The following is a 20414-nucleotide window of genomic DNA, read 5'->3' as shown; positions in this document are numbered from 1 at the left end:
TTCTGAAAAATTGTCCCATGGAGGATTATTCAATGAAATAATTGATAACACTTTACAATGTGGTACACAAAATAGTGAGTTACTAAGGAATGAGGGAGGAATGAATCAGAAATGACCAAATAATTTAATGAATTGTTTTTTTACAGCAACAGAGTTTTTGAATTCACCAGTGAAGACTCTGTAGCTATTGTCATTATCTTAGAATAATAAATGATTACTTAGTAACTACTTAGTATGGTGTTTCACTTAAGGGAGTACAAAAACAGTAACTAATGACCTAGTAATTAGTAGTTTTGTGCCACTCAGCAGCTGGTTCAAGTTAATCAGGAACAACTCGTTATTCACTACCTACTCATTAAAAGCAGGATTCAAAATTAGCACTTGCCAAATGCAAGTAAACTACTTTAGCAAAGCCTAAGGACCGAAGTTCATTAATGTTCATTTTGATAACTCTTGTCAAGCTTTTCATCACAACTTGAGCTTCATCAGCACTTCAGGTGGTTTAAAGAGGCACTAAATCATTCAGCACAGACAAGGGCGTTCAAGAGCACAGTGCAAAATCAATCAGTTTTTCAAAATTCTGATCTGTCATGATGGTGGTTTAAGCTGCATATGACTAGCCTGTGTCCATTCAGCAGAAGGGAGCATGCCTTTCGATGTGACGGAGGCCAGCGAGGCTGTGCAGTGTTTAAACCTCACTCCCCGACACCTTAAGAGACGCACTGGCGACTGACGCTAGTGCCCATGGGTTTTGGCCTCCTCGTCAGCATGTCCGCGTCTCATACCCGAAGGCGCCGGTTCAGGTCAGGCCGTGCAGTACGTTCTCGGGGGGGGGGCAGCCGGTTACATGGGCACTTCACATTTGGCTTTTTGTTATTGACAAAGAAATGATTGGGTAGCCAGGGTTTTGCCACCAACTCAGTCTGCTATATGACTTCACATCGGAGAGCAAGTAACCATCACACAAAATCAAATCTGGTCTAACAGACTTTATTACTAATTTTACAGCAATAACAGTATTGTGGAAACATTATAGAGCACACTGTTAATCACAGAAACACTAATAGGGGATGATGTAAAAAATAAGGCTTCACTAGATCAGTCTGTTGCTCCAGTGCATGCAGGGAGTTTCCTTCATGCATACCTTGGAATGCTACAATATAAACTCATACAAACTATATATTTCAGATTGAAAATGAATATTTTTCCTTCAGCACTAATGTAAAATAACACAGCAAAAAGTCAAAACAATATTAAACTAATCATTTTAGACATTGAACAGTCACATTGTTATACATTTTCAGTGTAAACTGAAAAAAATAGAGGCATTATAAAAAGGTTTGGCAGTCCCTTAAGATTAAGTCATTATCAGGTTTACTTTAAGGCCAATATCATTTCAGTCTATGTTGTGCTTTAGTGGTGCATTACTGACAATTACACAATTAATCAAATTACCAGGAGCTGGTTGCCACACTGTGAACCTTGGGCCTATGGGCCTTTAAGGGTCTGGGGCAGTTGCCTGCTTTGCCCAAGTGCTGATCCAGTTTCTCAGGAGGATTGTTCATAAAAATCTCTTTATATTCATTCCTCCCTGTTGCTCCAGATGTGTCTGCTGATTCCGCAAAGTGTGTGTGTGTGTGTGTGTGTAACTTGCAATTGTATTGTGCGCAGCAGCGCATCAGTCAACCAGCCTCCAGCACCTTGGACAGCGCAGCAGCCTGTGCAGCTGAGCCCGCGGACCAGTGCGCTGATGTCCCACTGCTGCCGGAATGTAAAAAGCACTAATGTGATCATCTGAGTAAACCCCCACTGTCCATATAATGCGTAGGAGTAGTCATTGTAGGAGGGGGGTGTGGTGGGGTGGGGGTGGGGGGGCAGTCAGTTGTACCCCAGCCGATTGTTCCCTAAGAGAAAGCTCAGTAGGCAGATGCTCAGGCCAGAATTGGGTTGATTCGTGACACTTGGGAAAAAAAGAGAGAAACAGAGACAGGAGGAGCAACGCCCACCGATTACAGTCTGGAGTGTGTGGAGACATAAAATGTGGAGCCTTCAAAATAGGAGCAGTTCGTGACACGCATGGTTAACTCAGAAGCCCCCGCACGACGAGGGAAAACAAATGCATTCTTTTGTTTTTCTTTTTCCAAAATTCGCTCAAAGTGATCAGCAGACAGTATGGGAGAGGAGATTTGGATGTGCGCAATGGAGCATGAGTGCCACTGCGGGCACGGAGCGCGCTGTGACCTTTAATGATGTTTATTTATTCGAGCTCTAAAGCATCTTTCTGACGCGCTCCATCTTCTACACACCCTAAAAAAGATATCCATTCGGAGAAATTCTTATTTGTGATATAAACCTGTTGTTGGCGATGATTTATTTGGAGTATTTTTTTATTCCTATAACAAGTGGTGAGTTTTCCGAAGAACCTGTAAAGGGAAATAGGTTGTGTGTGCTTGGTGTGATGATCTGCGCGCAGCGAGAGTAACATTTCCCAACTTGATGTTCCTCTGAGATCCTCTGTGACCCTCCCATGTTATCGACGACTCAGCACATTTCTGATGAGGATGTCTGCTGTTTGCCAGGAAGATTTAAGGATTTCACAGAAATTGGATTTTTTGTATATGGGGAATGGCTGCTAAAAATAGCCTGAATGCTGATGAGGTGAGAATTAACAGGTTGGTGTTTAGTTGAAACTTAAGAGACATGCGGAAATATGCTCAGTTATAGAACATTTTAAGTCGCGCCACAGACAAAGAGTGGATCATCAACGAGAAGGGAAAAAAAGGATCTGTTAACGATCGTTTCTTTGGTTGGAAGAATTTATTCAGATCTGTATAGTTCACTTGAGGAGAACAGAGACCAACAGGCGATCTTGGAAGCAGCTTGTTGATGGCACTGCGCACCGGTAGGACTTGGTTTGGGCAGGTCTTGCGCAGGGTCTTTCGGCTGCAGGGCTTCTGGTCCAGGCGATCGAGCAGTCTCTTGTGTCTCTCCGCAAATCAGGAGCAGGATCTGGGGGTCTGTCACCGGGATCACCACAAGGCGGGGGATTTCCACCGCTGCTCCGACTCCGGCGTCCACCGCGGCCACCGTCACCGGAGCGCACCTTTCTGCGCCTCCGCTTCCAGGCGCTGTCCACACGGCTTTCCCCACGCTTGCTGCGCCTTCCCGGGGAATCCGAGGGGACATGAGCCCCTCGGTCGCCGGTTCCTGTTGGCCATGAAGCGGCAAAACGTGCGGACCTTGTCCCTGATCATTTGCACGTTTACATACCTGCTCGTCGGGGCCGCCGTCTTTGACGCCCTGGAGTCCGACTTCGAGATGCGGGAAAAAGAGCAACTGGAAGCAGAGGAGAAGCGTCTCCAGGGGAAATATAACATCAGCGAGGATGATTACCGCAAACTGGAGACCATCATCATGGAGGCAGAGCCCCACAGAGCCGGGGTGCAGTGGAAATTCGCAGGGTCATTTTACTTTGCCATCACGGTTATAACCACCATAGGTAAGTCTCAGTATCTTTTGGTGAGTCCCAGTCTCTAAATCAGTATAACCGAGAGCCCATAATCAATACAGGTGCGTCTCAGTGTCAGTGTGTTTTCACTGTTGCGCAACAGGACATGGTATATTATGAGGACAATTACATTTCCAAAGCAATAAAACGGTCTGTATAGGCAATCAAGCGGAAGCTTCCTATTCAGAGCAGTTGCAAACAATCCGACCTGATCACAAACATTTACATTGTACTGCAAGTCTGTCTTAAGTTTTAAAGCAACATGTTGCAGTACACACTCGCTGTTCCAAAGGAAGTTGTAGAGCAAGCATGGAGCTTTGTGTCACCACGGCCAAACAATACGAGGATATGTGGACGCGGTCTCTAAAAATCACCTATAGGTGAAATAACGCCTAAGGATGACGTAGCTCACTCTGTTAAAACACACATCATGTCCTTTGGTGCAGCTATACTACATTATGATTCAACTTTGCACGGTGCGTCACCAAGATGCAGCTCAAAGTATGACGGAGTAGAACGAGTTGAGGGTGTTAGACATGCCGGGATTTATTTTGAAAGCGCGCAGAAAGAAGGCACGGAGCTGTGCAGGGCGATAACGAGACTTTTTGAACGGGACTGATGGAGAGCATCTGTGAGAGAAGCAGCGGGATGTGGCGTGGTGCTGAAAGGACAGCTCCTCTGAGTTCAGCCGCAGGCAGGACGGGAGTTCAGCAACTGAAATCTGACTCCGCTTGTACTAATCCTGCCTAACTTTGGCATTTTATGCAGTTTATTCCACAGGTTAGAGTGACGTTGCACTGCAGGGTCGCTTAGGGGCTCGCCGCAAACAAGTGTGTGTGATCAAAGAGCTACAGAACACTGCTTTACTACAACAAGCGATTGTAAATGAAATATGAGTGAACTATGAGAACTGGTGATCATCAAAACTAAAATCACCGGGATGATAAATCGATCCAGTTATCATAAATGCATTTATCTGATGTGATTGCAGCTAAAAGGAAACACAGATCACATGAGTATGTTGCATTTGCGTCATAAAGATTTATTTCAAGCTGTGAGGGCGCATTGAGCTTCTCTATGCTCCACAACTAAACCACATTCTTTCTGCATTTTAATCACCACTGAATGAAGCTTAAGTGAATTGAGTTGGAGTTAATTGAGTTTATTAAAATGTGCCTGGCAGTATTACCAAAAAATCAAAACAAAACAAAAAAAAAACAAGTTAAAATTCAACCTTTCAGTCAGCTGAGTTTAGATTATGTGTGTGTGTGTGTGGGGGGGCACAACATTTCAAATGAACTTCCTTTTTCCGCAGAGGTCACAGAGATGCCTTTTCTCCATTATGGAAGTCAGATGTTATTCAAGATGAGGACTGTTAGCTGGGGGGAAACTAATGCACCAGGCCTGTCCTCCAGTTTGCCAGGCAACACTTAAAAGGGACGACCGCACAGAACAGCGAAGGTGGATCCACGGTTGTTTCTAGGCTACAACAACGAGAGCCATTGTAATATTCATGTTCTGTGAAGTGGTTACATTTACTGCAGCGGACTGTCTCTCCTCTGTAGGAAACAGGCCGCTTTTATGCATTATCATACTCTTAACAGTAGTGGCAACGGTACAGGGGGAACTTTCAGACTTTTACTGCTGAATGTGAGGGAGGGATTTGACTGTTTTCATGCAAAAGAAGAGATTTAGGCTTACAGTTGTTTAGATAAAAGTTGGACAGGAATTATTTCATGAGAGTGACTGCATTTTTTTGGTTCTAGCAGACTGCAATAAAGAAAAGGAGGAGAAAGCAACTGACAACAAGTGATATATTTTGCTGATTGCAAGAAATAAATTTCATTGCTTGTAGGTGAACTTCTAGTGGAGCTGTGTCATGCTATGAGCATATTTTGTGTGTGTTTTTTTAAAAACAAAATTAGCTTTTTAAATGAATGCATTCAGGCAAATTGTGAGTGAGTTTCTGAAGGGGTTGTTTTACACATTGGCAGGGTTGTGAATCTTGTAAAACAACAGAACGAAGTTCACTGCATTGAACATCAGTTTGATTATTTTGCCATTTTGCATCCATTTGACATATTGTCATATGGATTGTCAATAGTCTAGTTACTATTGTGATATTGATAAAATATCCTCCATTGAGGATTAAGAAAATCTCCTCTCATCTTTAAGAACATCTGCTGATATTCTGTACTTTTCTTATTTTCACCAAACCCCAAGACCATAAACTAACAATGACTGATCCTACTAACAAGTAGCATCTGTATATCCAAAGCCTGAGATATCTTCATTGTTTTCCAAAATTACAATAAACAGTGTAGTTTATTATGAGTCAATCCTACATACACACTTCTCTGCTGCTGATAATGTTAACTGAGTGCACAAAATGTGTATCAATCCGTGAATGAAAATAGTCCCCAACAAATGCACAATTTCCTCCTGTTTGAGTAACATTTGCTAAAAACTACAGTACCTAGCTGGTTTAGGAAATAATTTAGTCAATTGTAAAAGTGAAACTATACATCTGTGACCCATTTTTAAAGACTTAAATCTTCCGCAGGAACAAAACACATGCTGGGAAAGTAGGAAAGTATTGAGAGGTAGCCTAACACATGATAGGTTTTGGATTTTTCATGGTTTTTTTTGACAATAACAAAAGGACAGAATATTACCAGGCTTATCCGTCAACCATATTGCACTGCTTATTGAGAGCAAAGATCAGCAGTATGTCTGAACTTCAGTTCAGTGAAGACATTTTTATATAAAAAGAAGATTAAAAAATGGACAAAACCACCGTCATTAGATGGACAACATATAGTCATCAGGTCATATTTCTTCTGGTGCAATGTGTTGAGTACTCTTTGTGACATTACTGTAGGTTTGGGACAGATAGATTTTTCTTGATGCCTCAGACCATGAAGTTAAGACAATCATAGAAAATTGTCTTGCTGTCAATTTGATATCTTTTTTTGGTGATTTACCCAACTTTCCAGACCTGCTAAGGCAGACCCCTTTCAACTGGCACTCCAAGTCGATTAAATCCAAAGCAAAGAATTATTTTCAGGTAGTATTTGACCCAGCCATCCATGTCTTTAGGCAACGGAGCTTTGATTTGATGAGCTCACACAATGATTGGAAGACTATACTCAAACATACTGTCCCGCTGACAGAGTGAGATTCATCACCTCATCACCCTCACCTGTTAATGCCTTAGAGGGACATTTTCCTCTTACAAATAATGAAACTAGATGTGTTCTTCTGCACTGTACCAACAGATTTTCAAATAATTATTTTGACCACTAAAAGTGAAAGAACTGAAAATGGCTTTGTGCAAAAATTCAGCTACAAAGATAAGGAACCAATTTGGACTTTGTCAACTCTGAGCTGTTTGTGAAAAATAATTACATTTAGTGTCATCATGTGGTACAGCAAAAATGGTACAAAGATGTTTATTAAGATATGTGTTACCACGCTCACTGCATGTCAGCGCATTGAGATTTATTTATAAATTTTCCCTGGAGAAATGTAACAATACAGTTACCACAGTGCCACCGGCACAGAAAGCCATACACATTAATCACCTGTTCACTTAAAATCTGTACTTTATTTTTAAGATTATTTTTCAAATAACAATATAGCATTCTCCATCGCAATAAATAACTGCGTGTCCCGAAGTGTTAGCAGGATAAGGTAAATACCTTATTTGCCAGGTGACAAACCTTAATAAACGAGTGGAGAAACTTTACAAATGGAGATGCTTCTGTACAAAGCATGAGAGGTAGCTGAATGTTTTAATAAATACGGGAAAGTCAAAGCAGTGTCTTTAACGACGCTCTCCATCACATCATCAAAACACCACGTGTGGGAATATATTTTGAAAGAATGCTTTGTTTTTCTAATTTATCACCCATCTGTGCATACAGTATTTTATATATATATATCTGTCCTCTATATTGTCTTCCTGCACTGAATTATTTCCCCTTATCATTATTATGCCAAATTAAGATAAAAAAGGGAATCTTTTTTTTTTCCACAAAATATAACTATAAAATAAAAAAGAAAGCAGCATGTGATAAAAATACATGGGGAAGTAAATAATATAATGAAAAACAATATGGAGTAAATGTATATGAAGAAGCGATTTCAAGTCTGATATCAATTTCGCTGGACTGATCTCTTCAGGGATGTTGTCGTTTAGTCAGCTAAGGACTGTTAGTTTAAAAAGTCTCAAGAGATGCAATAAGTGTAGCGGTAATATTAGTGGCAGCATCAGAAGGAAATATTCTTGTTGGGGTAGTAGTAGAAGAAGTAATGGCAATGTAACCTTATTAGTATTAGTAGCATTAGCAGAAGGTGTAGCTGTTGTACTAATAGTGGCAGTATTAGAAGTAGTAATATTAAGTAGTACCGGCAGCAGTATACATACACATTATACAACAAGTCCAAAAATAAAAGAAACCAATTTCAATAATTATCACAGTTGTATTTCAGACCTTAATGTCAAACGACAACAACATGTACATGTACACTGTGGAATTATAATACTGGACATATCAGAACAATACTGATTAAATAGTTAAGTAGTGTCTTCTTTTTGTTTTTTGGCTTTTAGACAAACTAAACCAAATCAAAAAAATCATTTCATGGAAGATTGAAACTCATACAGTAAACCATCATAGTCTGTACTGTACAAAAGACACAAATTCACTTTCCACTTCTCCCAAATCACACAACCTGTTTTCCTCTTGAAGAGGAAGAATACCAGTGCCACTTAAAGAGCTTTCACCACTAGATAAGTAAGATATTAGATGTGGCTTTGTTGAAATTTGGTTTAATATGCATATATGTCATTTGATCCCCATGTCCTTAACAATCTAATAGTAGATAAGTAGGTGTTATTGTAGCAGCAGCAGTAGTAGTAGTTATAGTTATTGTAATAATATTAGTAGTTGCATTATAAAAAGGCTGAATCTCAGGCCTGCACTTTAAATATATGATCCGAGACAACACACGTCCTCGTGGAGGATTAAAAAATCTGTAATCTCCAGCTGCAGGCCTCACCTGTGCTTTATTCATAATAGGCTAAACACGGTAAAATCTTCAGTTTCAGGAAATGTCTGGAGGTAATCCGTGATCACATGCTCATCATCATTATCATCATACCGACATAAACTACTTGAGCAAAAGGAAAATGGCCGGAGATCTGAAACTGGAGCCTAGCTGTGATACTGTTAGCACATGTCAGACCAGCTGTCTTTAGGGGCCCATCTCGGTTGCCATGATGAGGCTGTAACCCCCCTCCCCATCACCCCTGCATCCAGAGTGACCCTGTAAGTTGGCTCTATTTATCCGTGTGACTAATTGCACCGATTGTGACACTTAGTAATGACAGCATGTGGTAGGTGCAAGGTGTTCTCACCGCAACTCTGCTCAGAGAAAGAAAAGCAACCACAGCATGCAGCAGTGTGTGTATATATACCTACCTTTCTCACTGAGTCGCTCATGTTGCCGGGAGACTAAAAACATCTGAAAAGGTTAAAGTCATCTCTGCTAAATGTCTGTAAATATCAACATGTGTATATATACAGTAGATAGGCAGTTTAATTCATTTTTCATTACTGGTACGATTCAGTGTTTCCTTTTTGACTTGCTCGTGTAAGAAAACCTATGAAACAGTATTCAGACTGTCACCAAAACTTCTCGAAACCAGACTAATGAAGTTTTCTTAGGGTGAGCAGCACTTTAAGGCTCTATTAAATGGCAGACAAAAGCATAAATGCTTTTTAATGAAGAATTTATTTGCTCAAAACTATTAAATGAAAAATGTGCACAGGGAATTAAAATTAATTGCAGATTTTGCAGGAGGTTACAGCCTCACTTTGTTCATGAATGTCAAAACTGGCCAATATGTAATTTCTAATAAAAGCCCAATGCCAGACAAATGTAATGATAAACAGAGACAATATATCTCTTGTGTCATTGGAAAAATGATGATTTGGTCTACTAGCAGTTTGATTAGCATGAGCAGTAAAAAAACACAGCCACTAGACTACTAAACATATTGTTTGACTGACAAGCGAGCTTTGGGAAGGGCAGTGTAAAGTCTCCACAAACCTTTTCATTGTTTTCTATTTGGTAAAAATGGAATGGAATTGGAATGGAACAATGTGAGAAAACAAGTAAAAGTAGCATGTTGGTTTTAAATGTTTACAGGAATTAAAACTAACTTGCATGTCAAATATTTAGCATCTTAGAAGCTCCACTTTCTTCACCAGCTAGTTGCTTAATATCTGTCTGCCTAGGCAGGTACCATCGGTTTATCAGAACTTTTTTTTTTCCAACTGAAAACAGCTGCCTGCTGCTGCTGCTTGAAATGAGATGGATGAGAGCAGAGTTTGTGGTCTGGAGAACCAAAACAATGTGCTAAAATGCTAAAAACACCCTGAATAGCTGAGGGAACTGCAGGCTTAGTAATCTGATCCATGGTTAATATAAACTATTGATTAGTGTAGCTTTAATGTATACATAGTAATTAGGTGCCACGAGCACCTGACACCTGTAAATGCATAAGTGACTGAATCAACTCTGCCCAGCTGATGCAACACCAGCGTATGCCCTGATAGTAAACCCACTCTACCGCTCTCACAGTGGTAACATAACTGAGTTTTGTAATAAAAACTGAATCTCAAACCTGCTCTGTTAGGGAATGTGAGCTGTGAACTATCAAAGGTGCTGAAGTCAACATTTGTGTGGATTTGTGGTGAGATTTCTGTCTGATCGCAAGTGTTGTCGGTTGGTTTCCACCGCCTTGTCTCATCCTAACATGCAGTCCCAAACAGTCCTGTGTCGGTCAGACGGTCTGAAGGGGATACTGCCAGCAGAGCAATAACGTAATGCACAGCAGAGTATAGGCCAGATAAAAAAAATATGATGAATTCTCATTAAATGATGACGTTGTCTGACATCTCAACATGTCAGACAACACAGCTGTGTGGGATAGATTCTGAATGTGCAGAAAGTTTTGAACACAAACCGAAAACCTGCTGAAACACAGGAGTTTTTAAAGTTCAGGAATTTCTTACTGAATTAAACTGAATTAATTTATCATTGAGGTGAAAAGGTGCCACATTTAAACAGGTTACTTCCCCAAACAAAAGACACAAAAGAGGAGGGAAGACTGAATCACGCCTGCATGTGTGCTGACTCAGCAGGGATGACATTACATGACAAAAGGATCTACGGGAGAAAACATATCTTAAAGCAGCACAGAATGCCTCAGAGTCATAGTGCATTATATTCTGTTAGATTTTGAATTGTCACTTCCTACCTGAATTTTGTGTTTCCCTTTACATAAATAAAACATTTCCAACTAAAATGCTCAAAAATGTCATGTTATTCAGCATTGAAGGTTGCTTAAAAATAAAGTTAAAGTCTCGCCTCTTCTTGTGTGTCTCGTCACACCCATATTTAGGTAATTTAGTAATACATAGTAACACATTACTCCTGACACTAGTCATAAAACACTGCTTTTCTTACTAAATAAATGTTACTGCCAACAATGAGATCCCAGATACACTTTCAAAATGTCATGGCGACTCTGACTTCCCTGGAGTCAGTGCGTGATTATTTACATAATAGTAGAGTCAGAAGCTCCTGTTTTGAAGTGCAATACAAGTGAGTACCATCCTCGCAGTTAAATTCATCACCTGTCCCTTCTAATGAAACCACTTTGTGAAGATGAGTCAGATGCCGTGTCTTTGTTGGACCTGCTGTGCTGGTCACAGTTTCCATTATGCTCTGCAGCAACAGCCTCTTTCAGGGCAGCAAGTCTTTCTGCAGGATTTCTTGACTGACGCTCACATATTATATATCCTGATTGTGTGTCAGTAGGAAGTATGCACTAAAAAGTGCATTATAAATCAACCCATTCAAAGAAGCCTTTATTGAATATAATATTAGTGGTGGACAAAAAGGTATGTAAACTGTGACCTGCAGCTGGTGATTATACAGTAAATCATGCTTTTATGAAAAACATTGTGTTCTGTTTGTGTTCTCCTTCAGGCCTGCCCACCGAAATGACTTGGCCCCTGAAAAGGTCCAGTAAATGGGCCCTCCGCAAATCTGCTTTACTCATGTCAACGCGTGCTGTGTTCTCTCTCTATCTCCTACATAAACATATACATGGCCTGCCGCATGCGGTGCACTTTTGATGGTTTATCGTCGAACATTACTCATACTATTTTCAGGAGAGGGGGTTGATGTTGCATAGGTCTTTGTATTCTACAGTTTGTAGGTGAGGCGGGCATACAAATTGTCCATCTACATTGCATCTTCAATTCAATTAAATCCTTTATTTAAACCTCTAGAATTAAGTTTCCCTTATTTGCAATGATTTTGAATTTGTAATGTATTTGCAGAGTTTAAAAATTCAAGGGCAATACTCAGTGAAAACAAATGCACACACTGAGGTGAAGTGGTTTGAGATCGTCGTCTTGAATTGTCCGGCAAGAGTGCCGATCTTGAGAATATTTTGTAGATGATGATGATGATTCCACTAAAGGAAGATTTTCCAAGTTCAGGATTACCGCGAAGGACTTTAGCATTTAGTAGAGCAAATTTGGTAGGGTCCTGCGGTCCAGTCCAGCATAGATGTTATATAGGGTGGTGAATGTCCAATAAGGCGTTTATGGATGAAAAGATACAAGTGTTTGTCATACCTCTTTGTGAGAGAGGACCAACCGTCTCTGTTATAAAGAATCAATGGTAAGTTTCATAGGGCTCTCCGGTAATGAATCAAGGACAGAATAATAAACTGAGTGTAGGGCTTTTAGAGGCAGCAGCATGTCTGTAGATTAAATCACCTAATCTAGGACTGATAGAAAGACGGCCTCAACTATACTTTTCCTACAATTCAAAGGGAAGCTGAATCTGTTTCTATACAAAAATCCAAGATTTTGCAGCAATTTGGTGATGAGATTTTCAGTATGATGTTTAAATGTAAATGATGCATCAAGCCAAATACCAATATGTTTATAGTCTGGGACTCTCCCAATATTGCTACCATGCAATGTGGATAGGTGTAGACCGTGAAAATCAATATACCTTGCTCTAGAAAAAAAGCATAAATGTTGTTTTTCTTGCATTAAGTATTAGTTTAAGTTTGACAAGTGCATCTTGATCAGCACTAAAAGAAAGTTGCAGGTTCGCAACAGTAAGTTGTACAAACTCAGCAACACAATACAGATTAGTGTCATATGCTAAAGACGGACATTACAGTCAATTAGTGAAGAGACAATATTATTAATATAAATTATAAACAAGACGGGGCCCAGAACTGACACCTTTTGTTACTGGTAAAAATCTGATTTGATATTTCCACCTTTGAAACACTGGCATGTCATTTTGAAGCTGTATCTACAAGACACTGCATCAAACCCAGTATTGCATCTGAATATGAGTATGAGAATATGAGTTCTGCTTATGAGTATCAGTAAGCAGAAAATTAAACAGCAGCACAGTGCTTCCATTTGTCCATACAACAAGAAAGAAACTAATGGAACAGCAGAGATGGTACTATGCATAGGTATGAAACCAGACTGGTGAGGGCTCAAATCAGAATATTTTAAATGATATACTTTTGAGTTGGTTATTCACCGACTATTCCTAGACAGGGAAGTTTGGATGTTGGCTGATAATTATTGGGATCACTATTGTCTCCTCCCTTGTACAAAGGAATCACGTAAGCAGACTTCCAGATACTGGGAATAATACCAGTTGTAATGGAAAGATGAAATATGTGTGTTACTTGCTCAGTGATAAATGGAGTGGAAAGCTTTAAAAAGAACAGATCGAGTTTGTCTGCTCCAGTTAATTTCCTGGGATCAATGGTTTGTAGAGCATTAGCTCACTAGGAGAAATAAGTTGTAACGTGAAGAGAGAAACGTGGGTCACGAGGTATATACAAGCACTATTAATAGGTGTGGGTCATTTGACATGTAAAGGTGAAGAATTAGTGGTTTTATTTTTAATAACATTTACTGCCTTCCAGAGTTTTGCCAGATTTGAATATGAGTGGTGAATTAATTCTTAATAATATTTTGATTTGGCTTCCCTTCCAGAGGCTGTGCATTTATTTGTCGGTTGCCTTAAGGCAAGCCAATGGGATAGGTCCCCTGAGAGTATTGACACGGACTGATTGGATAGCTGTAGATGTACGATGTCACTAAAGATGAGGGCAATTTCCCCCATTGATTTTCCTGGCAGGCAGCAGAGTTTCTTCATTCCCAAAGAGAACCTGTTGATGGTTCTCCAGCTGTGTTAGGGTCCTTTGTTCATGCTCTCATTCGAACATCAAAAAGCACAACCGTGAGGAGGGTCAATAAGCCCGCTTACTTATCTGAATTTTCTTTGATGATATATGGGCTTGTAATACCCCGGGTTTCCCATTACTTAGTATGGATTACCGGTATGTACATCTCCAATACATCAAGGACATAGGATTTCATGACTTATTTGCCCAAGCAGCAGTCAATAAAATGACTGAGCACATTTTAAATCCAGGTGATTTGCACATTCATTATGCATGACACTGAGTTTCATAACAGGTGTATATACACTCAGTGGCCACTTTATTACGTATGCCTTGTACTGGGTTGGACCCCCTCTTGCCTTTAGATCTGGCTAATTCTTTGTGGCATACTTACAACAAGGTGTTGGAAACACTCCTCACAGACTTTGGTCCATATTGACAATATTAGCATCACACAGTTGCTGCAGATTCGTTGGCTGCATAACCATCCAAAGGTGCTCTGTTGGATTGAGATCTGGCGACTGTGGAGGTCATCAAAGTACAGTGAACTCATTGTCATGTTCAAGAAACCAGTTTGATGATGATTTGAGCTGCTCGGTTTGAACTTCAGCATGGCCACGTCTACATGCCTAAATGCATTGAGTTGCTGCCTTGTGATTGGCTGATTAACTATTTGTGTTAACAAGAAATTGAACAGGTGTACCTAATAAAGTGGCCGATGAGTGTATAATGAATAATGGCTTATGTCAGGTTTTTTTTTTTCTTCCGGTGTTCATTTTGTAATGGCAGGAAGAAAGAGTGTTGCTTTAAGTAATCTTTTGCAGTCGTCTCACCAAAACAAATTTTATAGAGAGCATGTTTATCATATCATCATAACAACCTGTTCTGCTACTCTGTACCATTAAATCTTTTTGTTTTGTTGTTATGTTAGAGAAATGTTTGGCTTTTAGGCATTTATGCCAAAAAGTAGAGTATTTGTTCAAAGATTAGTTAACCAAACCACTTGCCACCAGGGTCCACCAGACCATAAACTTTAAAAACACGAGCCCACAGTGGCACTTTCATGATCATGTCCGCAAAAATATGTTATCTAGGCTTTTTGCACAATAACATCTATATTTAATGCAGCAAAATGAACAAAAGTAAACAGCTTTAATAATAACATGCAGGCTCCTTAGACTTGTATTGCACACATATAACCATTTATATCACTGAAGTGTGGTGCTACTTCTGCCCCAGTCTTTCAGGGCTGCTATGCATTTTACAAACAACCAGATGTCCTTGTGTTTGCTGTGTAAATGTTCTTCGTCTAATATTCAATTCAGAGGATTGAAGGCCACATTTCCTTAGCACTGTTGGGGAGCCATAAATGGGCAAAAATGTTCCCAAGGGAGCATTCTCCCAGACCCCTTTGGTTTGGACAAAGCTCCAGATGTTTAATGTTTGCCTCAACCCCTGGCCTTCATCAAGTCAGCATTTTAATGTGTCCAGTACTTTCCTATGATCAAATACTCTCCTATCAGCCTCAGCTGTAAGAATGCTAACAAGATGGTGAACATAGTAAACCTATCACAGTAGTAGTAGTAGTACCACATGGCCATCATTGAAATCCGTATTTGTTTACATCAGTACTTATATCTGGAATTTTATAGTGTAAAATTGTATAGTGCTTTGCACTTTTCTACAGCTTGATTTAGTACTTTAATGACTGAACACTGATTAAAACACCAAGTAGGGCTATTTGCTGAATAACTGAAGATTCCTGTGTTGTTATCCCCTTGACACTACATTACCTGGACTTATCCAGCGAGATCTATCATGATTAATGGAGTGCTGCTGAGGTGTTTAGTGGTTTTGTTCACTTGTGATTTTATTTCCATGTCCCCAATTTGTGAGATCAAATCTGGGCTGTAAATTAACACCTTGCTGGCGTTTGGCAGCTTGCAGTAATTCCTTATAATGCTGGAAGAATTTGTACTCGCCTTTCTTGTCCAAACAGGAAAGTGGTTCAGATATTGTCTGACTGCTGCTTTTAGAACAATGAGCCAAGGCGTTCACCCTAGTTGCACTTTGTAGCCAGTAGATTATTTTCACTTGCTGGAGTGTCCTACCGGGAGCTTGATGGAGGTCTCTACACAGATCGATGGGAATGGGTTCCTGTGGTGCTGATGCTCTCTGTGGGAGTCACTGGCTCTGGAGCCGGCTGGTCTATTTTTGCTTCTCAGAGGGTAAACTGTGCTCACAAGGTCCCTCGGTACAGCACAGTTTGCCCCTGTGGCTTTATCCTAAAAGCACAAATGAAATTAATAATTATTAGTCTAGCTTTATAAAGCACTCCAGCATGTCCAACTATCCTCATCTTAAAGGGCCCACTCTTGATTTTACACATCGAAGACAATTTACTTGTCACAGAAAGTATTACTCAGCCTGTGAAAACAGGTGTATAATGTCGTCTGTGGCTCTGAAAATAACCCTGATGATGTCATCACTCAGTGTCGAGTATGAAAGACAGGGGTCTAGATGCTGTCAATGTGCATTATGGCAAATGTAGGAACCAGTGTTTTTGGAGCTTGAGCAGCACTGGAAACTAAAAGTCAGGATATCTTGGCCTCTGCTGCTTTCATTTTGACTATTCGTACAGGGTCGCAGGTGCCTGGAGCCAATCCCAGCTGACATCGGGCGAAAGGCGGGGTAACCCTGGACAGGTCGCCAGTCCATCGCAAGGCCACACATAGACAAGCAACCACTCACATTCACACCTAAGGACAATTTTGGAGACACCGATTAACCTATGCCTGCATGTCTTTGGATGGTGGGAGGAAGCCGGAGCACCCGGGGTTTGAACCCAGTGCCAACCATGATGAAGCATAAGAGGTATAGAACCCCCTCCCCCGATGTAGTCTAGACACTGGTGGCGGTGATGAAGGGATGAAGAAAATGCTGAGGATCTGGATGTGATGAGGAGGATTTCTGCTGAGCAGATCTGATGAGCAGGAGGTAAATGGGGTGAAGGGGGACCGCAGCAATTCATACTGAAATGACAGCTGGCAGCAGAGGAAAGAAAGGATTTTAAAGTTTGATAGTGACTACATCATTGGCTGTGCCAATTATGGCAAAATCTGATTAGGAAACTAAAGGGAGAACGCCCACTGTCAGCTGCTTGAGGACAGGAAGAGAGAGACTGTATGAGAGAGGAAGAGAGTTGTGAATGAATGAAGCATAAAGATAGTCTTTCTGGTTGAACATGCTAACTAGCACTAATTAGAAAGCTAACAAGCTGAACCTGGTAAGTATCACCTGCTTGCTGATTTAGGTCAAAGCACTGTTATGCCTAATTAGGATTAGGGTTAGCTGCTAGCATGGCTGTAACAAGTCCCCAAATTTTAGGAAAGTTCCAGATTTATACAAATTGGGTCAAATTTTTTGTAGTTTTGGCCTCATTCTATCAACAATAATAACTTTTTACGCCTCAAGTTAATTGATGCAATCTAGCATGAAAGAAGGCTGAAGGGTTTAAACAGACCAAACTTACATGGAAAAGAAAAGAAAGTTAAACAGTGAAAAAACTATCAACATCCATCACAGTTTTAAGAGACTGACTCTGATCAACTCTGAACTCTTTCTTAATTCTTTCAAGAAACAGAGGATACATTTTTTTTTAAAGAAAAAAAAGTGATATTTAATATTAAATATGTATGTTTGAAATAGTTAAAATGTTGATGTGTAGGTGGGCTTTCCAATAATACTTATAAATAAAGTGATATAGATAACTGGCAAAACTGTTGACTTGTTTACAACCTGTCTGATTTTAATTTTAATGTTAGAAATGATGACTAAAATTATGCAAATTAGACCAAAGCTATAATAAACATGAATAAAAAGTTCTGTTTTTTTGTCCTAATACAAGTCAGGTACTGTTACAACTGTATGTTAGTTTGAATGGCATGTGACCAATTTCACCCATAACAGCCAAGATAGGCCGCACATCTCACCTGGAGACAGGATGCTTAAAGCTACTGAATCTATCTCTTAAGGCAGGATGTGCATTTGTAAATCTTGCTGTACTCTCCTGAAGTCAGTCTGATTCCTGGCTCAACCCCTGTCAGTCATCTCAAACAGCTATCTACCTCAAAACAGGGACTAACCTGAGGCTGAGGTAAGCAGCCTCCATAGGGCTAAAACAAGAGATCAAGTCAGTAACATAAAATAAACAGGCTGAATAAATTGAAACTTGATAGCATATTCAGCTTCCCCGTTCAGTTCTCACTAGGGGGGTGGGTGTATTACTCAATGCACATACTTCACCAGCTCTTACAAATGTGCACAGTGAACTCTGGCACTTTGCAGTTAATAAAACAAGCACACCTTTTACGATCCTAGCACTGACTGCCAATATAAATGCCATATTTGATAGAAACAGGGAAGTTTGTAAAGTGCAGTGCAGTAATGACTTTATCACTAAAAGTAACTCGAGACCTTGGTGTGCCAGTTTCATACTGTATTTAACATGACTCTCATGACTTTTCATGAAAATAAAAATAACATGAAGGACACATGCTAAAATATTAATATGAGATCTTGTACATGCATGCTGGGCTCAAATATTGTTAAATTATGAGGAAAGAAGCTTAATAGATAATTCTAGTTTATTACAAATTCAGATGAGATGAACCAAACACATGTGATAAACCTTAGTATGCAAGATAGATATAAGGGATTTTAGAGTTGAAGTTGTTCAACTGGGCCTTATTTTTTTATAGCTAAACCCTTTTTATTATACGTTATAATAACATTGTATTTTCCATGTTAATTGCTGGGGTTGCAGCAATATCGCTCAACGAAGTCAGATGGGATAAGAAACCTGAGCAGCAGGCAATCAGACAAACAAACCCATAGTTTAGCCAAACGTATTTGGAAGAGGAAACAAGGAAAATGATGAAATGACTACCCAAAGTGTTTGTTTAAGCATCCATCTCAGTTCACAGTTAATTAGACAGTATAACCAACATTGCTCACTTTCAGTTTACCTCCAAATAAAGTGGTTTAGATAATCTGGCTAAACTGCTTGTTTACAACCTGTCATTTGACTGCTTGTTTTCATTGCCTCATTGTCATAGCAATGTCACCATGTTGGCACTGGGTGACATTGCTCTTCTTTGTAAAAAAACAAAACACAGGCATTATTTTGAGTCAATCTCACATATTCTGTCCTCATGCTGTAAACACTGGTGCACCAAAGGTGTATTAAATAGTTCCAAACAAATGCACTCTTTCCTCCTGTTTAAATAACATTTTAACAGGAGGAAAGATTTTTCAACCACGGTGCCCAGCTGAAAATGACTGAGCCTCTATACAACACTAAACTAAAGTATTTTTGCCCTTTTTTAAGGAATAGTTAGACAACTTTTGATATAATGTTGCTGACAGCTGAGAAGATCGATCCCTCTCTCGTTACTGTGTATGGATGTGATTAGCGTAGCTTAGCATCATGGCTGGAAGCAGAGGGAAACAGCTGCCTTCTGTTGGTTACCTGACAACAAGTACAGAAGTCATTTCGTCACGTCTGGAAGTTCCAGTTTTACTTTGGCTCCCTATAGTTAGACTACATCATGGAACTCTCCCTGAATCAAGATGAAACAACCAACATCTTATTTGTTGCTATTTTTTAGCGTTTGTGTACTTTGGAGTGAACCAGGCTGTTTCCCCTGACTCCTTTATTAAAGGAGATCTATTATGCTTTTCCATATTTTATGACTTATCTACAATGTTACAATGTTGGATGTTCATGTTAAAAATGGCCAATGCTTCAAATAATGAGGTTAAAGTATTTAAAAGAAATCCCTATGAGCCAAAACCTCAGATTTCCTCCTGTTCTGAAAGCTCTGTTCTTAACTGTTTTTTTTTTACCAACGGCTCTGTTCTACCACACACAGAGCTAGATGGAGCCGGTGTTCCATACAGTGCCTTGCGAAAGTATTCGGTCCCCTTGAACTTTTCGACCTTTTGCCACATTTCAGGCTTCAAACATAAAGATATAAAACTGTAATTTTTTGTGAAGAATCTACAAGAAGTGGGACACAATCATGAAGTGGAACGAAATTTATTGGATATTTCAAACTTTTTTAACAAATAAAAAACTGAAAAATTGGGCGTGCAAAATTATTCAGCCCCTTTACTTTCAGTGCAGCAAACTCTCTCCAGAAGTTCAGTGAGGATCTCTGAATGATCCAATGTTGACCTAAATGACTAATGATGATAAATAGAATCCACCTGTGTGAAATCAAGTCTCCGTATAAATGCACCTGCTCTGTGATAGTCTCAGAGGTCCGTTTAAAGCGCAGAGAGCGTCATGAAGAACAAGGAACACACCAGGCAGGTCCGAGATACTGTTGTGGAGAAGTTTAAAGCCGGATTTGGATACAAAAAGATTTCCCAAGCTTTAAACATCCCAAGGAGCACTGTGCAAGCGATAATATTGAAATGGAAGGAGTATCAGACCACTGCAAATCTACGATGATCACTCTGGATGAACTGCAGAGATCTACAGCTGAGGTGGGAGACTCTGTCCATAGGACAACAATCAGTCGTATACTG

The 20414-nt window shown here is 39.9% G+C and overlaps 1 protein-coding gene across 1 annotated transcript in view; it reads left to right on the top strand.

Annotated features, from left to right (window-relative positions):
• The first annotated feature begins 2886 nt into the window (after positions 1 to 2886).
• The window catches only part of kcnk9 (potassium channel, subfamily K, member 9), a 42734-nt gene continuing 25206 nt past the window's right edge, over positions 2887 to 20414 (top strand). Inside the window, exon 1 of the mRNA XM_046058716.1 lies at positions 2887 to 3499. Within this exon, the coding sequence (XP_045914672.1) occupies positions 2887 to 3499 (613 nt within the window). The remainder of the gene's footprint in view (positions 3500 to 20414) is intronic.

Source organism: Micropterus dolomieu, linkage group LG09, assembly GCF_021292245.1.
Source record: "Micropterus dolomieu isolate WLL.071019.BEF.003 ecotype Adirondacks linkage group LG09, ASM2129224v1, whole genome shotgun sequence".
Classification (NCBI taxonomy): Eukaryota; Metazoa; Chordata; class Actinopteri; order Centrarchiformes; family Centrarchidae; genus Micropterus; species Micropterus dolomieu.
Note: the sequence above shows the minus strand (reverse complement) of the source record. Positions and strands in the feature narration are given on the sequence as shown.